This window comes from Diplotaxodon limnothrissa, linkage group LG3 (genome assembly GCF_057381915.1).
Source record: "Diplotaxodon limnothrissa isolate DT_005_m linkage group LG3, D_limnothrissa_male_GT1.1, whole genome shotgun sequence".
In the NCBI taxonomy this organism is placed as follows: domain Eukaryota; kingdom Metazoa; phylum Chordata; class Actinopteri; order Cichliformes; family Cichlidae; genus Diplotaxodon; species Diplotaxodon limnothrissa.
In genome coordinates, this window is record NC_140598.1 from 12,587,854 (window position 1) to 12,608,002 (window position 20,149).

At 42.3% G+C, this 20,149-nt stretch overlaps 2 protein-coding genes and 1 pseudogene across 2 annotated transcripts in view; all 3 read left to right on the forward strand.

Annotated features, from left to right (window-relative positions):
• The window catches only part of LOC146634561 (NACHT, LRR and PYD domains-containing protein 12-like), a 133,801-nt pseudogene extending 122,194 nt beyond the window's left edge, over positions 1 to 11,607 (forward strand).
• The window catches only part of LOC146634559 (protein NLRC3-like), a 188,647-nt gene that overhangs the window by 128,486 nt on the left and 40,012 nt on the right, over positions 1 to 20,149 (forward strand). The window lies entirely within an intron of this gene.
• On the forward strand, positions 3,110 to 4,625 carry LOC146634564 (protein NLRC3-like; the record flags this gene model as incomplete). The annotated part of the gene is made up of 2 exons (XM_085349557.1): positions 3,110 to 3,200; positions 3,313 to 4,625. Coding segments are annotated over 2 exons (1,362 nt in total), but the record flags the coding sequence as incomplete, so codon positions are not given.

Consider the following 20,149-nt stretch of genomic DNA (forward strand, 5'->3'; position numbering starts at 1 on the left):
TGCAGACTTGTCCAGTGAAACCAGTGCAAGTACTGCAGTACAGAGCAAAGACTAAGCAAGCCAGGAGAGCTCTCCAACTTTCTGAAAGTATCAGGATATTTGAGTGATAAGAAAAAGTGGATCATGCAACAATGTCCCTCAGCACACAAAACAATCAAAGCAGAATAAATATAATGTTTTAGATCAAACACTTACAGGGACCTGAAGAGAGAGAACCAACAAAATGTCATGGCTAACAGAAGAACTCAAGCACAGACTGAGTTGTGACAAACAAAAAGGTGACAGTTTATTTACCAAAGGGGTGAACCACAGTGCTCTATATATGTACAGTGAGTTGGGGAGGGGGTCCAGGGCTCCAGGGAAAAGAGGGAAGGGAGTCCACACTCACTCCTCTTCAGTTACTCTTGTTCTGCTCTCCACTCACACAGCCACACACAGGAATCACAGGTAAGCGTCTGTAACCAGGTCCGGTGAAATATATACTCAAAGTGTACACAAAGTTAACCCAACTGGTGAATTTAGAGAGAGATTTCTTAGCAAGGAACTGAGATCATGAACACAGGAGGGTCAATGTCCCAGCGACAAACTGCTCCATGCCGCAGCGTTAAATGGTTACCGGTAATTATGTGTGTAATCTCCTCATATTGTTCCTGTGGTTTAGTTTGACTTCCTTCTGCAAGCTCAGCTGCTCTGTTGCTGATACACGTCTCCATGAATATGATTGATCAGATGCTGCCAACACCATGTGTTTCATGTGAGCGCTCAGCTGAAACCCTGGGTTGACTTATCGAGTTAATAACAAGCTTCACGTGACTGTGAATGCTAAAGTGAATCCAGATAAAGGAAAGAGACCCTGCTAATGTTGGACTCACTTCTTAGTGTAGATCCCAGGAGGAAGTTCAACATAGCCATTCTTTGTGCTAGCTCGACCAAACCTGAGACCACAGTGCAGGATAATGATTATCATCTGTCTCTGTCAAGGACATTTAAAATCCACAAATAACAAAAATAATTATATTTGATCATTAAAATATGTTTTCACTTAAAAAAGCATGAGCACACTGGTGGATTACAGAAACATGAAAACTTGTTAACAGTAAAGTTAGTTTAGGCGTAAACAAAGTGTCAAACATACTTAAGTAGAAGGACTGATGTTTGTGTTAAAATACCCTCTTAAAGCTGAAATACTGATTCAACTTCTTTCTCCAAAAGTTGATTCTGTTCATCTGGACGTAGCGTTTTGTGGGAGAAACATTTCGTCATCATCCTTCAGTCTCAGCTGACTGCAGGATTCCATCTTATAAACAGGACATTTGCATGATGACTGAAACCAGCCCACTGAAGGAACAATGGGCTGGGAGGTCAGTTCCTTAATCTTAATTATGCAATTCTCATGACCATTGATCAACAACCACTGATCAATGTCCATGAGTACCATTCACAGAGAGTTGGGGAATGGCTGCAATCACAGCATGTAAGATGGTGACAGATGTACCCTTAGGCCCCCTCCTCGATTCAGAGATGGTCTTTCCCTTTTCACGTAAATGGCGTCCTTGACTCCGCCCTCAAACCAGCGTTCCTCCCTGTCCAGGATGTTACATCCTCATCATTGAAAGAGTGTCCACTGGCCTGTAGGTGTAAACAGACTGCAGAGTCCTGGCCTGACGAGGTGGCTCTTCTGTGTTGTAGCCAGAGGTTGTTTGGTTTCCCCGATGTATAAATCCTGCCAATCCTCCTGCACTTAACAGCTACACTATGTTACTCTGTTTGTGTCGGGGGACCCGATCCTTGGGGTGGACCAGTTTTTGGCGCAGCGTGTTTTGGGGTTTAAAAGCCACAGAGACCCGGTGTTTAGAAAAAATGCGACTCAGCTGCTCCGACACTCCTGACACATATGGGATAGCTACAGGTTTTCTCTTAGGCAGCGGTTGTCCTTCTCTCCTGGATCGGCTGGAGCTTTCTTTAGGAGTCTTTCCAGCTTTGACAAAAGTCCAGCTGGGACACATTTATGTACGTCCAGATGAACAGAATCCACTTTTGGAGATTTACTTTCCTGGATGATTGAGAATGCATCAAGACGTTCCTCCTAAAGTGTTGTTCAGTGTTGTGACAGTCAGCTGCTTCAGCTGCTGCTGGGATGGGCTGTGGCAAAGAGAACAGAGAAAATCAAAACCAGTTTTTCTCTGAATTAAAAGCAAGGAAACAACAATATATTCTACATGGTGAAACTGATGGTTTCTGGTGTTTGGGTCTGTTTTTCTGTATTCACGCAGATAAAGTGTAAACTCAGATGAATTATACCATCAAATGTTAAAGGAAAATATCAGGATGAGTGTCTGTGAGCTGAGAAGGACGTGAAGCGAGCAGTTTATCCCAGAGCTGAAGCTGCTCTGTGTGCAGAGATGAGCTCAGATTCCTGCTGTGATTGATCAACAGTCACAGAAATGTAGACTTGTAGTTATTACTGCAGTATGGTCACAGCAGATACTGATAAACATGTATTATGAGGATGGATGATCAAGTTTCTCACTCTCTCCTTTAAATCTCAGTTTTTTCTTCTTCACAGTTTATCTGTTAATTTATTAATGAATAACACTGAAAGAGTTTCTGTTATATTTCCCCTTGAACATCAGCTTATTAGGGCGGCATTAGGAAATAGCCCCCCTCCAAAGAATGAATAAATGAATGATGATAATAATAAAATGATTAAAAAGCAGAGCTCAGAGTGGTAGAATGGTCAAACATGGATCCACGGGTGGTTCAACTGCATTTGGTGACGTGACTAAAGCAAATCTTTCAAATAATCCCACCATCAACGGGATGTTGTCTCCCTTACTACGGTTACTTTACTTGGTCACGGTGTGAATTTCTTTGAAATGAACCAAATTCTTTTATTTGTTGGTTGTTGCATATTTAACCTCTACAGTCAGGAAAGGAGGAGATGAGGCCTCAACAATGTTGGGTTGTAGCTGTGGTTCAGGTTAGAGTGAGTGTCCATGGAATAAATGTAAGTCAGTGAACTGGAAACATGACTGTGTTCAAACTTTGTTTTCCTTTTTATAATGAGTCTAATCAAAGGTGGACAGAAGTATCTCCACTTTGACTTTTCTGTGTCACCATCAGAGCTTCTGCACAGTGTGGAGAAAGATCCAGAAGCAGAGCTGGACTGCAGACAGCCAGTCAGAGCAGCTGTGTACAAAGTAAGACTGAACATCTGTCTGCTGATGGACTCATTTCTGAAAACTGGACTTCTTGTGTTGTTCAGACATTGAAGAGTTTTCTTTCTCTTTAGTCTCATTGTTTTTCTTTCAGCAGATGTTGGTCTGCAGGAGGTTTTAGATGAACATAAGATCAGTCTGAGGAGGAGATGTGAACGTGTGACTGAAGGAAGTGATGAAACAGGAAGTAGAACCCTCCTCAACACCATCTACACTGAGCTCTACATCACAGAGGGACAGAGTGAAGAGGTTCATACCCAACATGAGGTGAGGCAGCTGGAGACAGCTTCCAAGATGGACGCCCTCCATGACGCTCCAATCAGGTGCCAGGACATCTTTAAAGCCTTACCTGACCAACAGAGACCCATCAGAGTGGTTCTGACCAACGGCGTGGCTGGTGTTGGAAAAACCTTCTCAGTGCAGAAGTTCACTCTGGACTGGGCAGAGGGCTTGGAGAACCAACATGTCAGTGTGGTGGTTCTGCTTTCATTCAGGGAGCTGAACCTGATCAGAGATGAGCAGTACAGTCTTCTGGAGCTGCTCCATGTTTTCCATCCAACATTACAGAAGGTCACAGCAGAGAAGCTGGCTGTCTCTCAGCTTTTGTTCATCTTTGACGGCCTGGATGAAAGCAGACTTTCATTGGATTTCACCAACAGGAAGCTGCTGTCTGATGTCACACAGAAGTCATCAGTCAGCCAGCTGCTGACAAACCTCATCCAGGGGAATCTGCTTCCCTCGGCTCTCGTCTGGATAACTTCCCGACCCGCAGCAGCCAATCAGATCCCTCCTACATGTGTTGACAGGCTAACAGAAGTACGAGGCTTCACTGACGCCCAGAAGGAGGAGTACTTCAGGAGGAGATTCAGTGATGAAGAGCTGTCCAGCAGAATCATCTCCCACATGAAGACATCCAGGAGCCTCCACATCATGTGTAGTATCCCAGTCTTCTGCTGGATCACTGCTACAGTTCTGGAGCACATGTTGACTACAGAGCAGAGAGGAGAGCTGCCCAAGACCCTGACTGACATGTACTCACACTTCCTGCTGGTTCAGACAAAGAGGAAGAAGAACAAGTACCATGAGGGACGTGAGACGAGTCCACAGGAGCTGACGGAGGCTGACAGGGAAGTTCTTCTGAAGCTGGGGAAGCTGGCGTTTGAACATCTGGAGAAAGGAAACATCATGTTCTACCAAGAAGACCTGGAGCAGTGTGGTCTGGATGTGACAGAGGCCTCGGTGTACTCAGGAGTTTGTACAGAGATCTTCAAAAGAGAGTGTGTGATCTTCCAGAAACCAGTCTACTGCTTTGTTCATCTGAGCATTCAGGAGTTTGTACAGAGATCTTCAAAAGAGAGTGTGTGATCTTCCAGAAACCAGTCTACTGCTTTGTTCATCTGAGCCTTCAGGAGTTTCTGGCTGCAGTCTACATGTTCCACTGTCACACCAACAGGAAGACAAAGGTGCTGAAGAACTTCTTGGGAAAAAAATACAACGAGTCCTCTCTGGATGATTTCCTTAAACGAGCCATGGAGAAATCCCTCCAGAGTAAAAATGGCCACCTGGACCTGTTTGTTCGCTTCCTTCATGGCCTCTGTCTGGAGTCCAACCAGAGACTCTTAGTAGGTCTGCTGGGTCAGACAGAGATCAGTCCAGGAACCATCCAGAGAGTCATCAACAACCTGAAGGAGATGAACAGTGATGAAATCTCTCCTGACAGAAGCATCAACATCTTCCACTGTCTGATGGAGATGAACGACCTCTCAGTACATCAGGAGATCCAAGAGTTCCTGAAGTCAGAGAACAGATCAGAGAAGAAACTCTCTGAGATCCAGTGCTCAGCTCTGGCCTTCATGCTGCAGATGTCAGAGGAGGTTCTGGATGAGTTGGACCTGCAGAAGTACAACACATCATGGCAGGGACGACAGAGACTGATTCCAGCTGTGAGGACCTGCAGAAAGGCTGGGTGAGTCCAGATGTGATCATTAACATCATTGATCAGTGTAGGTTAGTAGTTTAATGTTGAAAATAAAATCAGATTGTAAGCACAAAGTGTTTGTGTCCGTACGCTGCAACCTTCCACACCATTCCTTTATTGTACAGACTCAGCAGCAGCTCCATGGATCCCAAATCCAAGAGTGGAGAACAGATTTGAAGTGTGTCACATCCATGCAGTCACAGCTGTTTCCACCATGTTTCCACTGATATTGATCCTGTTCAATGACACGTTTCATATCAGTGAATATGTTCTTTAGGACGTCCACTGACATGTTTAAGTGTCCTGCTGGAAATCACTCAAATCATCCATGAAATCCATGAAAAATCCTTTTAGTGTTTCTAACTTCACCCTCTGTCCTCTCTCTCTCTCCATCCTCCTCACTGCTTCTTTCACTGATAATCACACAAACATCGTATTCAGCTACAAAATAACACAATAATATCATCTGATGATCATTATTATAAGAGCAGGATCCATATTTGATATCAGAGTAACACACTGCTTGGTTATGTGCAGTCATCATCAGTGACTGTGGGTCAAACAGAAGCTCTCTGATTGGTTGCTGACCTTGGTCACCTGTCCACTCTCACCTGTTTGTGTTTGCTCTCTCTTTGCTGTCTCCATCCTCTCTCTCCTTTCTCTCCCTCTCTGTCTTTGTACGTCACTCAGGTCCAATGGAAACAGTGACATTTACAAACCAATCAAAGACAAACTGATCCATGTCAGGTTATAACAATATTCAAAGTGAATACAGGCTGCTGCTGGACACAGACAGGTAACATCATTTTGACTTGCTGTCACCTGGATCTGGACTCATAAACACTGAAGCCCTGAACAGGAATACAAATCATTTTCTGCCAACTAGCGACACAGCAGCAGATAATGGCTCAGAAAGCTAAAATGAGCCAATCATTTCTGTGTTTAGTTCCCCTGAAATCAGATCTGATATCAGCAGCTCTGAGTTCATTCATCATTATTGTCCAGTGATGAGATTTCTGCTCCGTTTGGTAACAGTCAGCAGGTTTTTCCTGCGTGTGGACGTGAACAGTCGTACCTGACAGCAGGTAGCAAACAGAGATCATCTTTCCAGCTGGAACTCTTCACTGAGCTGAACTCATTCAAAATGTTCTGGAGTCAAAACAGGAAACAGTCCAAATGTGTGTCTTCACTCTGACTCTGGATCAGATCTCAGTGACAGACTGTGGACATTATGGAAGCCTAAATGTGACACCATCTTCCTCCTTCATCTGCAGATTAAAGCCAAACAAAGATTCTCATTAAAAGTCTGCAGGTCTGAGAGAGACTCAATCGTTGTGTCATGTCAAACACAGTAAGAGGAGCTGAAGCACAGATGTGAAGAGCAGATTCATCAGATTATGACCTCACTCTGTTTTGTCTTCATATACATTCAGTCTGTGTTTATAATGCAGATTTTCTGCTTTTATAATAACACATTTTATATTTTCTATCATCACAGACTGACTCAGTGTCGACTCTCAGAGTCTCACTGTGAAGTTGTGGCCTCAGCTCTGAAGTCCAACCCCTCCCATCTGACAGAGCTGGACATGAGTGGAAACTACAAGCTTAAGGATTCAGGTGTGAAGCTTCTGTGTGCTGGACTGGAGAGTCCAAACTGTCGACTGGAGACTCTGAGGTGAGTTCACTGACTGCGACTGTTGTTGTTTTTCTATATTTCAGGTCTTTGATTGATGTTTGAAACTTTCTTTAGTTCCTACATGTTCAGGATGTGTCTGAAGACAAATGTGAAGAAGTTTGAGTGCTTTCAGAAATGTTGTCTTTCCAAATGACTGAACAACAGTTTTTCCTTTTGGCTCCAAACAGAAGTGACAGACTTGAGCAGGGTTCATTTAAAGGCTGACAGAAGTGGAGTGGTGACGGGGAGATGTTTGACAGGACAGTGTTTCAGCCTCCACAGGTTCATGTTGTGCTCCATCAGTCAGTGAAGATGAAGTCAGTGCTGATGAGGCTGTAGAGTGTGTGAGGGATGTGAATGAGGATGATGAAGATCTGATGATAGCAGATAAAAACAGGCTGCAGAGACTTTGAGCCATACAGGGCACACAGTGTGTGTACAGAACAGCTGAAATCATTATGGAGGCCTCACTGGGATATGGAAGCATCACAGTACAGCTTCAGTGAAGCTTTAAAGTCTCTGATATGAGATGAGAAATGAAGCAGCCAGAGCTTTTTCATGAGTGGAAATCCACTGTGACTGTGAGCTGCTGCTACAGCCTCCAGATTAGCCAGCAGCTCATCCTGCTCAACATTTTCTCACCAACTTTAATGGAAGTGTGATGTTTTCAGCTGGAGTGATGGTCAGGGTGGCCTCCCTCTCCTCTTCTTCTCCTCTTCCTCTTTCATTTGTAAAGCCACTTCTGCTGCTTTCATTCATTTGGAAGTCCTGTAGCTGAGTTTGGGAGAGACTAACAGCCTCGGCAGCAGAGGGGAGAAAGGCTGTAACACCACCACTTTACTCTGATCTACCTGTCACATCATTTTATCAGGAAACAAATATGCTCATGTTTTTACTATGTTTGTCTTGAAGATGTAAGAAGATCACATGGTGCTTTTTATTATTGTGTTGGTTTGTTTCCTGTCTCTTGGATGGAGCCCAGCTGTGCGTGGCCCCTGGGCCTGTGGTCAGAGTGTGTGCTGGATAATCCGGCCCAGGATGAGGCCAAACTGACATGGGATGAAATGTCTGTCACATAATTGAGCTTAGTGTAGTTTCATTTCTGCACAATTGAAAAACAACCAAAACTTTGTTCTGTCTTTTCTATGTTATACTGTAGACTTTCTTTGATACTGTGTCCAAAAGGAGCAGCTTTTACTTTGAAGGGGAGGCGTCTCTGTTTCCTCTTCAGGTTGGATGATGGAAGCAAATGAGTGTGTGATGTTCTTTCAGTGTTGCACTTTGTAGACGCTCCCTGAGCACTGGTCTCACAGCCAGCTGCACATAGAGACCAGTGTTGTTAGTCCAGGTCAGAAGATGACTTGTTGGAATGAAAATGAGCTTGTAGTTTGTCTGCTTTAATAATGTGACTGGAAAAAGGTGTTGGACTTCAAATATGTCCATTTCTTTCACACTTCACCTTTAAAAGTGAAGCCTTGTGGTTCCTGGAAGGAAAAACACGACTTTTTCAAGTCTTTGTCCTGTTTTTATGATAAATGTACGACTTTAATGTGAAACATTCAGAGTTCTTTCTCTTGTTGTGTTTGTTTGAAGCTGCTTCCTGTTGGCTTCAGCTGTTTGGAGTTTCCATTTTCTAAACTTCTACATTCTGAACCTTCTTCAGCTCTGAACAGATGATGAAACACTGAATGATTTCAAGCTCACACTTTGTCTAATAAACTTACATCTTTCATTCTTTATACAGATTGGAGAGCTGTTGTTTGTCAAAGATCAGCTGTGATTATCTGGCAGCAGCGCTGAAGTCCAACCCCTCCCATCTGAGACAGCTGAACCTGAGTGACAACTACAAGCTGCAGGATTCAGGAGTGAAGCATCTGTGTGGTTTCCTAGAGAGTCCAGGATGTGGACTTGAAACTCTGAGGTCAGTCAGCATGTTTTAGTTGTGCTGAGATGAATATGATGTGAAAGTTGTGCTGACACTAAACTGCAGACATCAGGCTGATATTATACTGATCCATTAAGAAAGCCCAGTAGAGGATGTACTTCCTGAGGCAGCTGAAGAAATTCAACCTGCCAACACGGACGATGATGCAATTCTACACTGCAATCATCGAGTCCATCCTCACCTCCTCCATCACCGTGTGGTACGCTGGAGCCACTATCAGGGACAAACAGAGACTGCAGCGTGTTGTGCGCTCTGCTGAGAAGGTGATTGGCTGCAGTCTCCCATCTCTGCAGGACCTGTACACCTCCAGGACACTGGGGCGTGCAGCTCGGATCTCAGCTGACCCTTCTCACCCTGGACACGGTCTGTTTGACCTGCTCCCCTCAGGCAGGAGGCTCCGGTCCATTCGCACCAGAACCTCTCGCCATAAGAACAGTTTCTTCCCCTCTGCTGTTGGGCACATGAACAATAACCGTATGACTGTTCCCACCACTACCACGTGACCCTACGCTGTGTTCACTGCATCATTCCATGTTTGGCCCTGATCACCACCTGCACTCATGTATATATCTACTTAGCACTTTTAATTCTTATTTTTATTCTTATTTTTATATTTTTATGACAGTATATTTGCACTGAAGCACCACAGCAATTTCCTAATGTTGTAAACCTGCTCAACATTTGGCAATAAACCCTTTCTGATTCTGATTCTGATCCACACTGAGGATCTTCATGGTAAAGTCTGTTTTCTTCTTCTCTGGTTTAGTCCATTGACTGCAGCAGAACAATGTTCACATTTCAAACCTTCAAAGAAGAAGAAAAATCCTCCACTGGATAATTCACTGTGAAACTCTCCAACTCTTCATTCCACCTTAAAGTCTGTCTGACACTGAAATCCAAAGAAAAATGTGCGTTTGCTTTACAGACAGCAGTCCAACACAAACATACACACATCATCCAAAACACAGTCCAACATCCAAATCTCCTCCACTGCCAGCATGAATGATGGGAAAGAGAAGGAGGAACACTCTGACATTCAGGGTTAGAATGAGTTTCATGAAGCAGACTGTGAAGATCAAAGCTGCATTAGAAAGCTTACATGAATGAATGAGTGGACAGAAGTGGACAGAGATCATCTGAAGCACTTCAAAGGCTTTAAATCAGCACATTTCTCTTTATTCTTTATTGGTCTTGTTGGACCAACTGGAAGAAATGATTCAAGGACTTAGTCACAGAACAGAGATTCAAATCTCCAAAATCCAACTGGCTGCATCAGGACATATAGTCTGAAACTCTGCACAGTTTCCTGTTTGAAGCTGCTTCCTGTTGGCTTCAGCTGTTTGGAGTTTCCATTTTCTAAACTTCTACATTCTGAACCTTCTTCAGCTCTGAACAGATGATGAAACACTGAATGATTTCAAGCTCACACTTTGTCTAATAAACTTACATCTTTCATTCTTTATACAGATTGAGGGGCTGTGGTTTGTCAGAGATCAGCTGTGATTATCTGGCAGCAGCACTGAAGTCCAACCCCTCCCATCTGAGAGAGCTGGACCTGAGAGGAAACAACCTGAAGGATCCAGATGTGAAGCAGCTGTCTGATCTTCAGCAGAGTCCAGACTACAGACTGGAGACTCTGGTGTAAGTAGAGTGATGGAGTGAGTGGGTGGTGCTGTCAGCAGTATTGTACTAAACACAGTCAGTATGAAACAAAGATCCAGTGTTTCCTGTAAAGCTGCAGCTTCTCAGTGAAGCTGTGAGAGGAGAATGGTGACAGGCTTCAGGATTGGACACAAACACTTCCTGTTTCTGACCTTTATGGTAACCATAGTAACAGCTGACACGCTCTGATCAAACACTGTCAACAGCCAATCAGCTCTCTGAACAAAGCAGCACGCAGACCAATGACTGCATTCATTTCCAAGTTTAAAGCAGTGAAGAACACAGTCTGTAGGTGAGGAAGAATTTAGTGAGAGCAGATGTTTGGATGGGATTCCTCCAGTTAACAGCTGGAACCGTCCATCTGGATTGTTGGGCTTGTTGTTGGGGTTCCTACAGAGCTCAGAGTGGACACACCAAGGTTCTTCTAATGAATGAAAGTCCAAACTCAAACTAGGAGGGAAAAACATTTTCAGCAACTTCAATAAAAATCCAAAGATTAGAAAAAGTGAAGCAACAATGAGTCCTAGTACAGTCCCAGCACTGAAGTCCCTGCTGCTCTTTATACTGGATGTGCTGCATCACTGACTGACAGCTGATGAAGAGTCTCTGGAAACACGCGTTTATCTCCTCTGCTCTTCCTTCTTCTCTCTGCAGGTGGAGCTGGTGATGGTAAACAGGACGGTGTGTGTGCTGAGAGAGGAGGAGCTGTGTCCTGATGATCCAGAGAGGTTGAAGCAGCAGCAGCTTGTGTGTAGAGACGCTCTGACTGGGCCATGTTACTGGGAGGTGGAGAGGAGAGCTTCATCCAGCAGTGACTGACAGAGGAATGAGAAGAAGTGCAGATGACTGTCAGTGCTGCAGAGTGAACTGCTCTGAGAACAGCTCCACTGTCAGACACAATGTAGAGTCCAGCATCATCCCTGTGTGTCCCTCTGGATCTGACAGAGGATCATCAGTGTATCTGGACTGCTCTGCTGCTGCTCTGTCCTTCTACAGTCTCTGCACAGTCTCTGTCTGACTCTGGCTTCAGACCCTCCTGGATCAAACTCACCTGGAAAGACTTTCAAACATCACTCAATAGATTTGAATACAGAATATATTTGATATATACTGTAGATGTACTGTAGAGTTGCAGTTTGTCACTTGTAAATACAGTCTGAGCAGCTGTGAGCTGAAAGATCTTTCTAGAAACACGAAATGTTTTCACTCTTCTGTTGCTTTTTCATATATTTCCACAACATTAATATTGATCCCACCTGTCTCCCCTGTTTCATGCTTTTATACATAATAACAGGACACGTGTGATCTGAGCGCTGCTGTGGTTGCTGTGCTGCACGTCTTCATTTAGATAACAGAGACATCTAGTGGTTCAGAGGGAGAACTGCAGGAGGTGGAGCTGTGTTTTAGCATGGAAAACTTTTTATCTTTTAGGCGCAGATACAAATATGACAAGTATCAGTGTGAGATACAAAAGGTCACATCAGTCAGCAGAGGGAACAGTGATCACACAGCAATGTAAGAATAGAAACATAACAGTGAATCTGGACATGTATACAGATGGAAGCAAACAAACAGGATGTAACACTACATTAAAGCCACAAATGGGAAGAAAACAAAGCCAAAGGAAAATATATTTGATCTCAGGAATCCAAATCAGATGCTTTAGAGCAGGGGTCGGCAACCCTGGAGGAGCAGAGACCCGAGGCGGCCGCCGGTCCGAGTGTCAGGTGAACTGAACTTCAGGTAAGAACCCAGAGTTTTCGTTAACTCAGGGTATACTTACTCAGAGTTTGCACTAAACCGGCTTCTTGAAATAGGGCCCTGCAGTCTATCTGGGTCAGATATGAACCAAGTTTAGGTGGAGTTTATTTTCCTTGTGCTGACTTTTTACAGTCAGTTACAATAACTCGTACTGCTACTAGCTAGCATTACGGAGTTTCAATACAGCTGGGTGGTGCTATGATGTTACTGATAGTGAACTTTATTTTAGTAGAGTTTCCAACCGTCCTGTAAAAAACAGAATCGTCTCGTATTCAGAGAAAATATTACGCGTTTCGTGTTCAGCTGAGAAGGAACACAGTTTGTCCCTGACTTCAGCTAGAATGGAAAAGACACAAAGCTGGAGTTATTCTGTGTCTTTACACTGTCATTCTCTCCCCTCCCTCTCCTGTTGCTACTTCAATCATGAAACTGATCAATGATCAGCTGATTGGCTTTTCTCTCTTGTTTTTTTATCATCCACTTTGCGCCAGAAAGAGGAAACCAGCGGATGTCGCGCTAAACAACAGCAGCACGTTTAAGCTTGATCAGCTGTTGTTAGAATTTATTTAACATTAATTTCTAGTATCAGCTGATGTTTGCTGGAGCCACAGCTGTAAAGCTGCTGGTCATGATGTCGGTTTGTATATGTGGTGAGAGGGAAACATGAAGATGAAACCAGGAGATGTCCTTACTGAATCATCAGAGCTGAGCAGGTGATGGAGAAACAGGTTTACCTTTTAGGTGACATGAATGAGTTGAAGGGAAGTTATGAACTGTTTCTGAGAGACAAATAACACCAGGATGCTTTTCTAAGTAGCTGACAGCTGGTAACTGTGCAGGGGCGGATCTAGGAAAGTTTTGCCGACCTAAACCAGGGGGTTTGTTTTCTTTAAGTCATTTCACAGATTTTCTCTATAATTTCAATTCCAAATTTAGGGGATGATTTTGTAATCCGACTTTATGTATGAAAGATTTGACTAAATATAAAACAATCTTCCAACTCAGTCGTCATTCTTATCTTGTGAAATCAAACCAAATGTTCTGTTGTCTCTAAATCAGGGATTGATGAAATCTTTGGTTGCATCCATTTATGAACATGTTCTCATTCATATTAAATCGTAGTCTAAGTCCTTTAGAGGGATAAATGTCATTCATTATCTTCAAATGTGTTTTTGTTGTTTTGGGGGGAAGTTTGAAGTCCATTGTTCAAAGTCTGTTAATGAAACTTTATGAAGTTTATGTAGGATGTTTCTCCTATTTTGTATTTGTTTGAATTATGATGTATTTCTGACTCTTTCTGCCATGATGCCAGGTCTCTCTTGAAAACAACATTTTTAATCTCAATTAAATTTTCACCTGGAGAAATAAAGATGATAATAATAATTTTGTCTTCAGGGAATCATTTCTCTGTAAAACAGCTTCTTCTGAAACTCTTGTTACATTTCTTGTTTATTGTTTGCTGGTTTGAGAAAAATGTCATCGTCTCTGTGTGAACTTAAACTCTACATGTGGTGTCAGCTATAAACGAGCTCTAGAGTCTAATAACGATGCTTTTATTATTGTCTGGTATCCAACCTAACCCTGGGCCTCTGGCTGAATGTGAAACACCAGCAGATGTTAAAAACTGTCTGGGTTACACGTGCATCACGTCGTGTGCTTCCTAACATGGATATGATTGGAATCTGGGCCTGTTCAAGCGGTGCTGGTATCATTGTTGTTTCTGAGACTTTCCAAATCTTTACTGGATAAAAACGTAGCAACTGATGGATTTAACATTTAGCTCTCAGACTGTCCCAGAAAAGGCGGAGGTCTGGAAGTTTATGTGAAGGTCTGTCTTGCTGCTCAAGTCTTGTTCTCTCCATCTGCACCTCAGCCATTTGAAATCTTGGCCTTAACTATTGATCTGTTTGGAAATCAGACTGTTGTTGGCTGCTATCAGCCTCCACCTGCTTCCCCCAGCACATCACCGTCTCTGGTTCAACTTTTATCTGAGCTGCATTTTAATGACGTCTTTCAGATGGATGATTTTCATTGGGACTGGCTTTCTTCTGTGTCTGATGAGTTTAAGGCACGCTGCTTGTTTTTAAAACTGACTCAAATTATTTAAAGCCTCACACGCCTTGATCCTAAACACCCAGATAAATCTGCTCTTATTGACCTTTTTTAACTAATATGCTGCATAAGTTTTCCACGTCTGCAGTTTTTGCCAACGACCTGAGTGATCACTGCATAGTTGGTGCTGTGAGAAACACTAAAATCTCACGCTCCGAGCCCGCATCAGTTTGAACTGGGGTCGTATTAAACAGGCTGACAATGTCAGTTTGGGAACATTTACAGGACAGTTGTGTCTACTTTGTGGACAGACACGCCCCTTTTTGCCAGGTCAGGGTGAAAGGTCGGGACAGGCCTGGTTTGGTTCAGTACCGGCCGATCTCCTACATGAGAGAAACCAGGCCTGGGCAGGAAGTCTGGCTCTGATGCTGATTGGCTAAGTTTTCATTAGCTGTGTAATCGGATTACTGCCTCCATCATCAAGATCCAATGTAACTATTTTTTACTTTAACGACTGACAGTCCAAACGACCGTAGGAGGTTTTGGCAAACTATAAAGTGTCTCTGCCAGCTGTGACTCCTCAGAGCTTCCTCCTCACTTAAATATCGACTCCACTCCTGTGTCAGACAAAACTGAAATGTTGCTTTAACAAACACTTTGTTGCTTCTTGTTCTTTGTTCAGCACAGTATCTGATGGTAAACCTCTTGCACACAACTCTGCTCGTAGTTCCTGCTTACTGATACCTTTTCCTTCACACCTGTCACAGTAGAAGAGGTTTGTAAGGCTTTGAATAGCCCCAACACCAGAAACTCGTCCTCACAATCGTTCTCCTTCCTTCTTGCACTTGGCTGCAAATATCATAGCTGAGCCAGTGTCTTATATTTTTAATCTTTCTCTACAACAGAAGGCTTTACCACAGATGTGGAAGTGTGCCTCTGTACTCCCCCACTGAAAGCTGGTGATTCTTCAACAGTTAGTAATTACAGGCCAATTTCCAAACTCTGTGTCTTATCTAAGGTTCTTCAAAGGCTGGTAAATAATCAACTTCAAAGTTATCTGGATGAAAATATGATTTTTATCTCCCTTCCAGTCTGGTTTTAGGAAACTGCACAGTACTGGAACTGCTTCGATAAAAGTTCTCAAAGACGTCTATGAAGCGCTGGATGCAAAGAACTACTGTGCAGCTCTTTTTATTGATCTATCAAAACCTTTGACACTGTTGACCACAACAAAAAAATCTTCTGGCACAACTTCACCTACTTCCAAGCTGCGTGGAGAGGATGAGGATCTAACACCACAGGAACTCCAGCAACACTCAGCAGCAGCTGCTCCCAGTCCCTTGGTTTATGAGCTGAGCTGCTGACCACAGCATTTTATGTCATAGATTACTGGAAATAGGCCTTTCAGAGCGAGCAGCTGGCTGCTTCTCTAATGTTCTTTTGGACATCAGCAGTGCGTTCAGCTCAATGGTCTCTCTTGCAGCTTTTTAAATGTCACTAAACGAGTGCACAGGGTTCTGTCCTGGGCTACTTATGTCAACGGTGTGGCACAAAATCTAGATGCATCTGTTCATTTTATACCATCAACATAGTTTTCAAACCATTACAGCAGCTGTTGATAGTATTCAGTCTCAGCTGGCTCAGACTGGCTTTAAATGTAGAAAAAACCAAAGTCATGTTGTTCACAAACAGAAAGAGGGTCCGGCTTTATTTCCTTCTCCTGTATCTGCTCAAAGTATTTCTATTGAAACTGTGGCCTCGTACACATACCTCGGTATTGTGGTTGATGACAGTCGTTCCTATAAGCCACACATTGAACATCTAATAAAGACACTGAGGCTGAAGTTGGGCTTCTCTTCCAGGAACAGATCATGTTTCACAGGAAAAAGCTTGTTGCTGCCACCTTTTCTTTACCTGCCCTGGATTACAGTGACATGATTTATATGAATGACTCTGCTCGCTCTCTTCATCTGTTGGATTTTGTCCATCATGGGGCATTAAGATTTATAACTGTCTGTAAACCTTTAACACACCACTGTACTCTGTGTTCTCTGGTTAACTGGTCCTCATTGGTCTTACACAGGATGGTCCATTAGTATCATTTTATCTATCAATCTGTTTCTGGGTTACTGCCTCCTATTTATCAGAGTACATGTTAGGCAAACAGTTTAGTCACAGCCTGCAGTCTCAGGACATCATTACATCCACTGTTCCATCAGTTCATACAGAGCTTGGGAAGAAGGCGTTCTCCTTTTCTGCTCCGTCTTCATGGAAAACATAACCGAAGGATTTAAGGCTCTCCGTTGATTTCACTTGCAGACTTCAAAAGACGTACACATGTTTTTGTGAAACCATCTCTGGGAACTTGTTCTCGTTTTTAATGTGACTGAGTACATTACACAAACTTTTCTTTTATTGTTGTAATTTTAATATGTTTGTCTGGAACAGGTCTCTCTTGTAAATGAGACATTGAGTCTCAATGAGCCGACCTGTATAAATAAAGCTTCAATTACAAAGTCCTTTGTTTAAAAGTTCATTCAGCTGCCAGTGGGACGTGCTGTGGCTCTATCGGTTGCTGAGCCTTTATATTGTTTGTTAGAAACTACAAATATAATGGCTCACTGTATTTCAGAATCAGAGAAACTTTATTAATCCAGGAGGGAAACTGAGTTGTCATAGCAGCAAATATACAGGAAACAACAAGCACTCATATAAAGTGAGTGTAGAAACAGAGTTATGATAGATAAATATTCAGATAAATAGAGAAATACAGAAATATAGGTATAAATTGTTACGAAATCAGTTTTACTCCGGTTCTTTTATTCGTCGAGGCATCCAGAGACGGCACCAGAACTCAGTAGTTATTTCACAAAACCTTTATTCATCTTCATTTAAGAATAAGAATCTTTACTCTTTAATGTCACAAATTCCTCTTTGTATGTAACATAACAACATACATGATACAGCTGCAGCAACTGAGGCGAGGAGAGAGGCAGCAACAAGAAAACTGGAAGAAGGAGACCAACAACACCACCTGTGGAAATCTTTCCCCAATCAAGCGTCATCATATCAGCATTTCATCAAAAGCACACATGCTCCGACCTGACAATGCAGAGGTGTGGCAAAATCATTGAAATCATTTATTAAACAAATGAGTGCATCCAAAATAAGAGTGGAGCTGCAATGAAAGAGAAGTGAACTTTCTTCAGTCAACACAAAGTTTTCCCTCACAGGTGACATTTAATTAAAGTGACTTTATCACCACACACACATTCAGAGGCAGTCTACAGGAGCAGAGCTGCAGCTATTCAGCAAATGTCTCCCTGCAATCCTCACTGCAACACCTACATGTGAAAATGAAACCACCTCTACTGTTCACACATGAAAAGTCGTGTGAAGAACCAGTTTTCCTCAGATCTCTGTTTTAGTAACTCTGAAGTCTTGTCAGAAGAAACTTTTATGCTTTAACTGCAGATGTCTATTATTAAAAGATACCTCCATTATAAAGTTTGCAAATGCATTAAAATGTTCATATATTTTTGTATCACATGCCATTATATCCTGTCACGTACACATGCACAGGAGCCTTACAATAACCTCTCTGCTGAGAAGGCACATAACTTCGAAACGCATATCAAAAGAGGAACAAACATGCAGCTGTTTGTTCCAAGATATAGGCCCCACACCCACACACACACACACACACACATACATATATACTCATGCTGATAACCAAGCTTGATAAACAGGAAATGCTATGCAACTGCCTCTTGGTATGTTATAAATAAAGCTGACTACAGTGCCTCGGTGTGAGTATCACTCGATCACTCACCCGTGCACGTAGCTCTGTGAAATTCCTTTTGACTGTCTTGTATTCCTTCATCGTATTTTAAAATGTCACACACCATTGACAAGTCTGAACTTTTGATTTTTGCATCCTGTTTGTACTGATAACTGTCAGTGGATTATTTTGATCCCAAAGAAATCTTTAACACACATGTAGTGATGGGACGTGTGCACTGAAACAATGGTTAGGAAACAGAAATCGCCTGAGAATCTGCTCATGTTTAAGATTTCTTCTTTACAAACATTTTCTATGGCTGCTCCCAGTATGACCAGTGACACAAAGCATGGGAAATGGGGATTAGTTCATTCAGACAAATACACTTTTTAAAATGTAAAAATAAAGAAATGAATCAATAAAATAAAAAGTCAAAGAAATAAAAATAAGGGTCTGAGGCGTCTGTCTCACTGTATCCATGGCAACAATTGACTTTCTGTTCCTTCATATCAGAACCACATCTTTGAAATCCAAACATTTAAGATTCAAATTCAACCACAGATGTGTTCAATTAAATATTAAATGAAGCAGTGCAATGTTTTTATCACTATCCAAGTTTGAACTCTAAGTAGAAGATTTAAAAAAGCAACACACACACACACACATACACACACACACACACACACACACACACACACACACACACACACAGTATGCAGACATGATTTAGGTGATGATAACATAACGACTGCACAGACCCGTGGGATGGTTCATGTCCTTTTTCTTTCTCTATGCAATGAAGAACTTCTTGCTTCAGGACCTTCTTGATGAATTTGTTTTCTAATCCACAGTTTTCTACCTGATCTGTGAGTTTGAAGTAAAATGTGTTACTTCAAATGTAAAAGTTAAACAGACAGAAAGCATCAACGTGGACTTCAATCAGTGTTTTGTGTTCATACAGGTCAGCTGTTGCACACAGAGGTCCTGGATTTACACTGTGCCCTGGTTCCTGTGTTTCTGTATGTAGTTTAGTCTAAAGTGGATCCTCCTCATGTACAGACTGAATTATCTGTTCAACAATCAGCATTTCTGATTCATGGATTTCATTTGTTTTTGCTAGTTTTGACTGAGATTTCAACATATCTGTGGTGGCATCTGTTCAGTGTTATGGAAGTTTTACAGCACTAATCTCACTTCACTCTGTAACATAACAGTGAACAATATTACTATTAGAAAGATTATTAGAGAAGCCACAATCAGATGATCCCCTATGAGGTGTCCTTGGTTATAGTGTGAAGTCATCTGAGGGGAGAGAAGAAAGAAACATTTCAGTGTTAATGAAAAAGTCATCAGTCTTCTTATGGGAAGAGACCTCCACCAGACCAAGACAGGTAACCATCCAACACGTTCTCATCCCAAAACCTAACAGACCGATGCCATGTGACAAATCGATGCTATGTGACTATTAAATTCCCTTCTTTTGAATTCTTTTGGCAACAGAGAAAGTCTTCCGACTCAGAGTGGTCAAGTTCAAAAAATGATCTTTATTGTACATTTCCGGAAACAGAGACCTGTAGCCACTAACACACGCTCAGGTCTGAAAGCATTAGAAGCCAGAATGGGTATACATAGTTCTGCTATAGGTCGCACACAGACACACACAGTTTCCATCAAAACAACTCCTTCTGCTCTGACTAATGTGTGTGTGTGTGTTACTTCTGCTTTTTCTGTCTGGTTTCCTGTATTTTATTAATATGCCTCTGCAGCTCTGCACTAAACTTCCTGTTTCTTAACCTCCCCTTACTAAAGCCTCTGTTGCTAGGCGACCTGTCACAGACTTTATTACAAAGTACAAAAAACAATCCAATCAGAAAATAAGCACTAAGAATATATATTTATTTCGTAACAGTCTCCCCCTTTTGAACTCATTTCATGAGTTAACCTAATGAACTGACTCCCTCAATAACTACTGTGAACTAAAAACAGATATAATTAACTTTGTCCTGGTAAAAAGGTCCAACATTACTTTTGTCAGTCTATGGAAACGATCTCTACTCAGTGAAACGTTTCCTCTTTT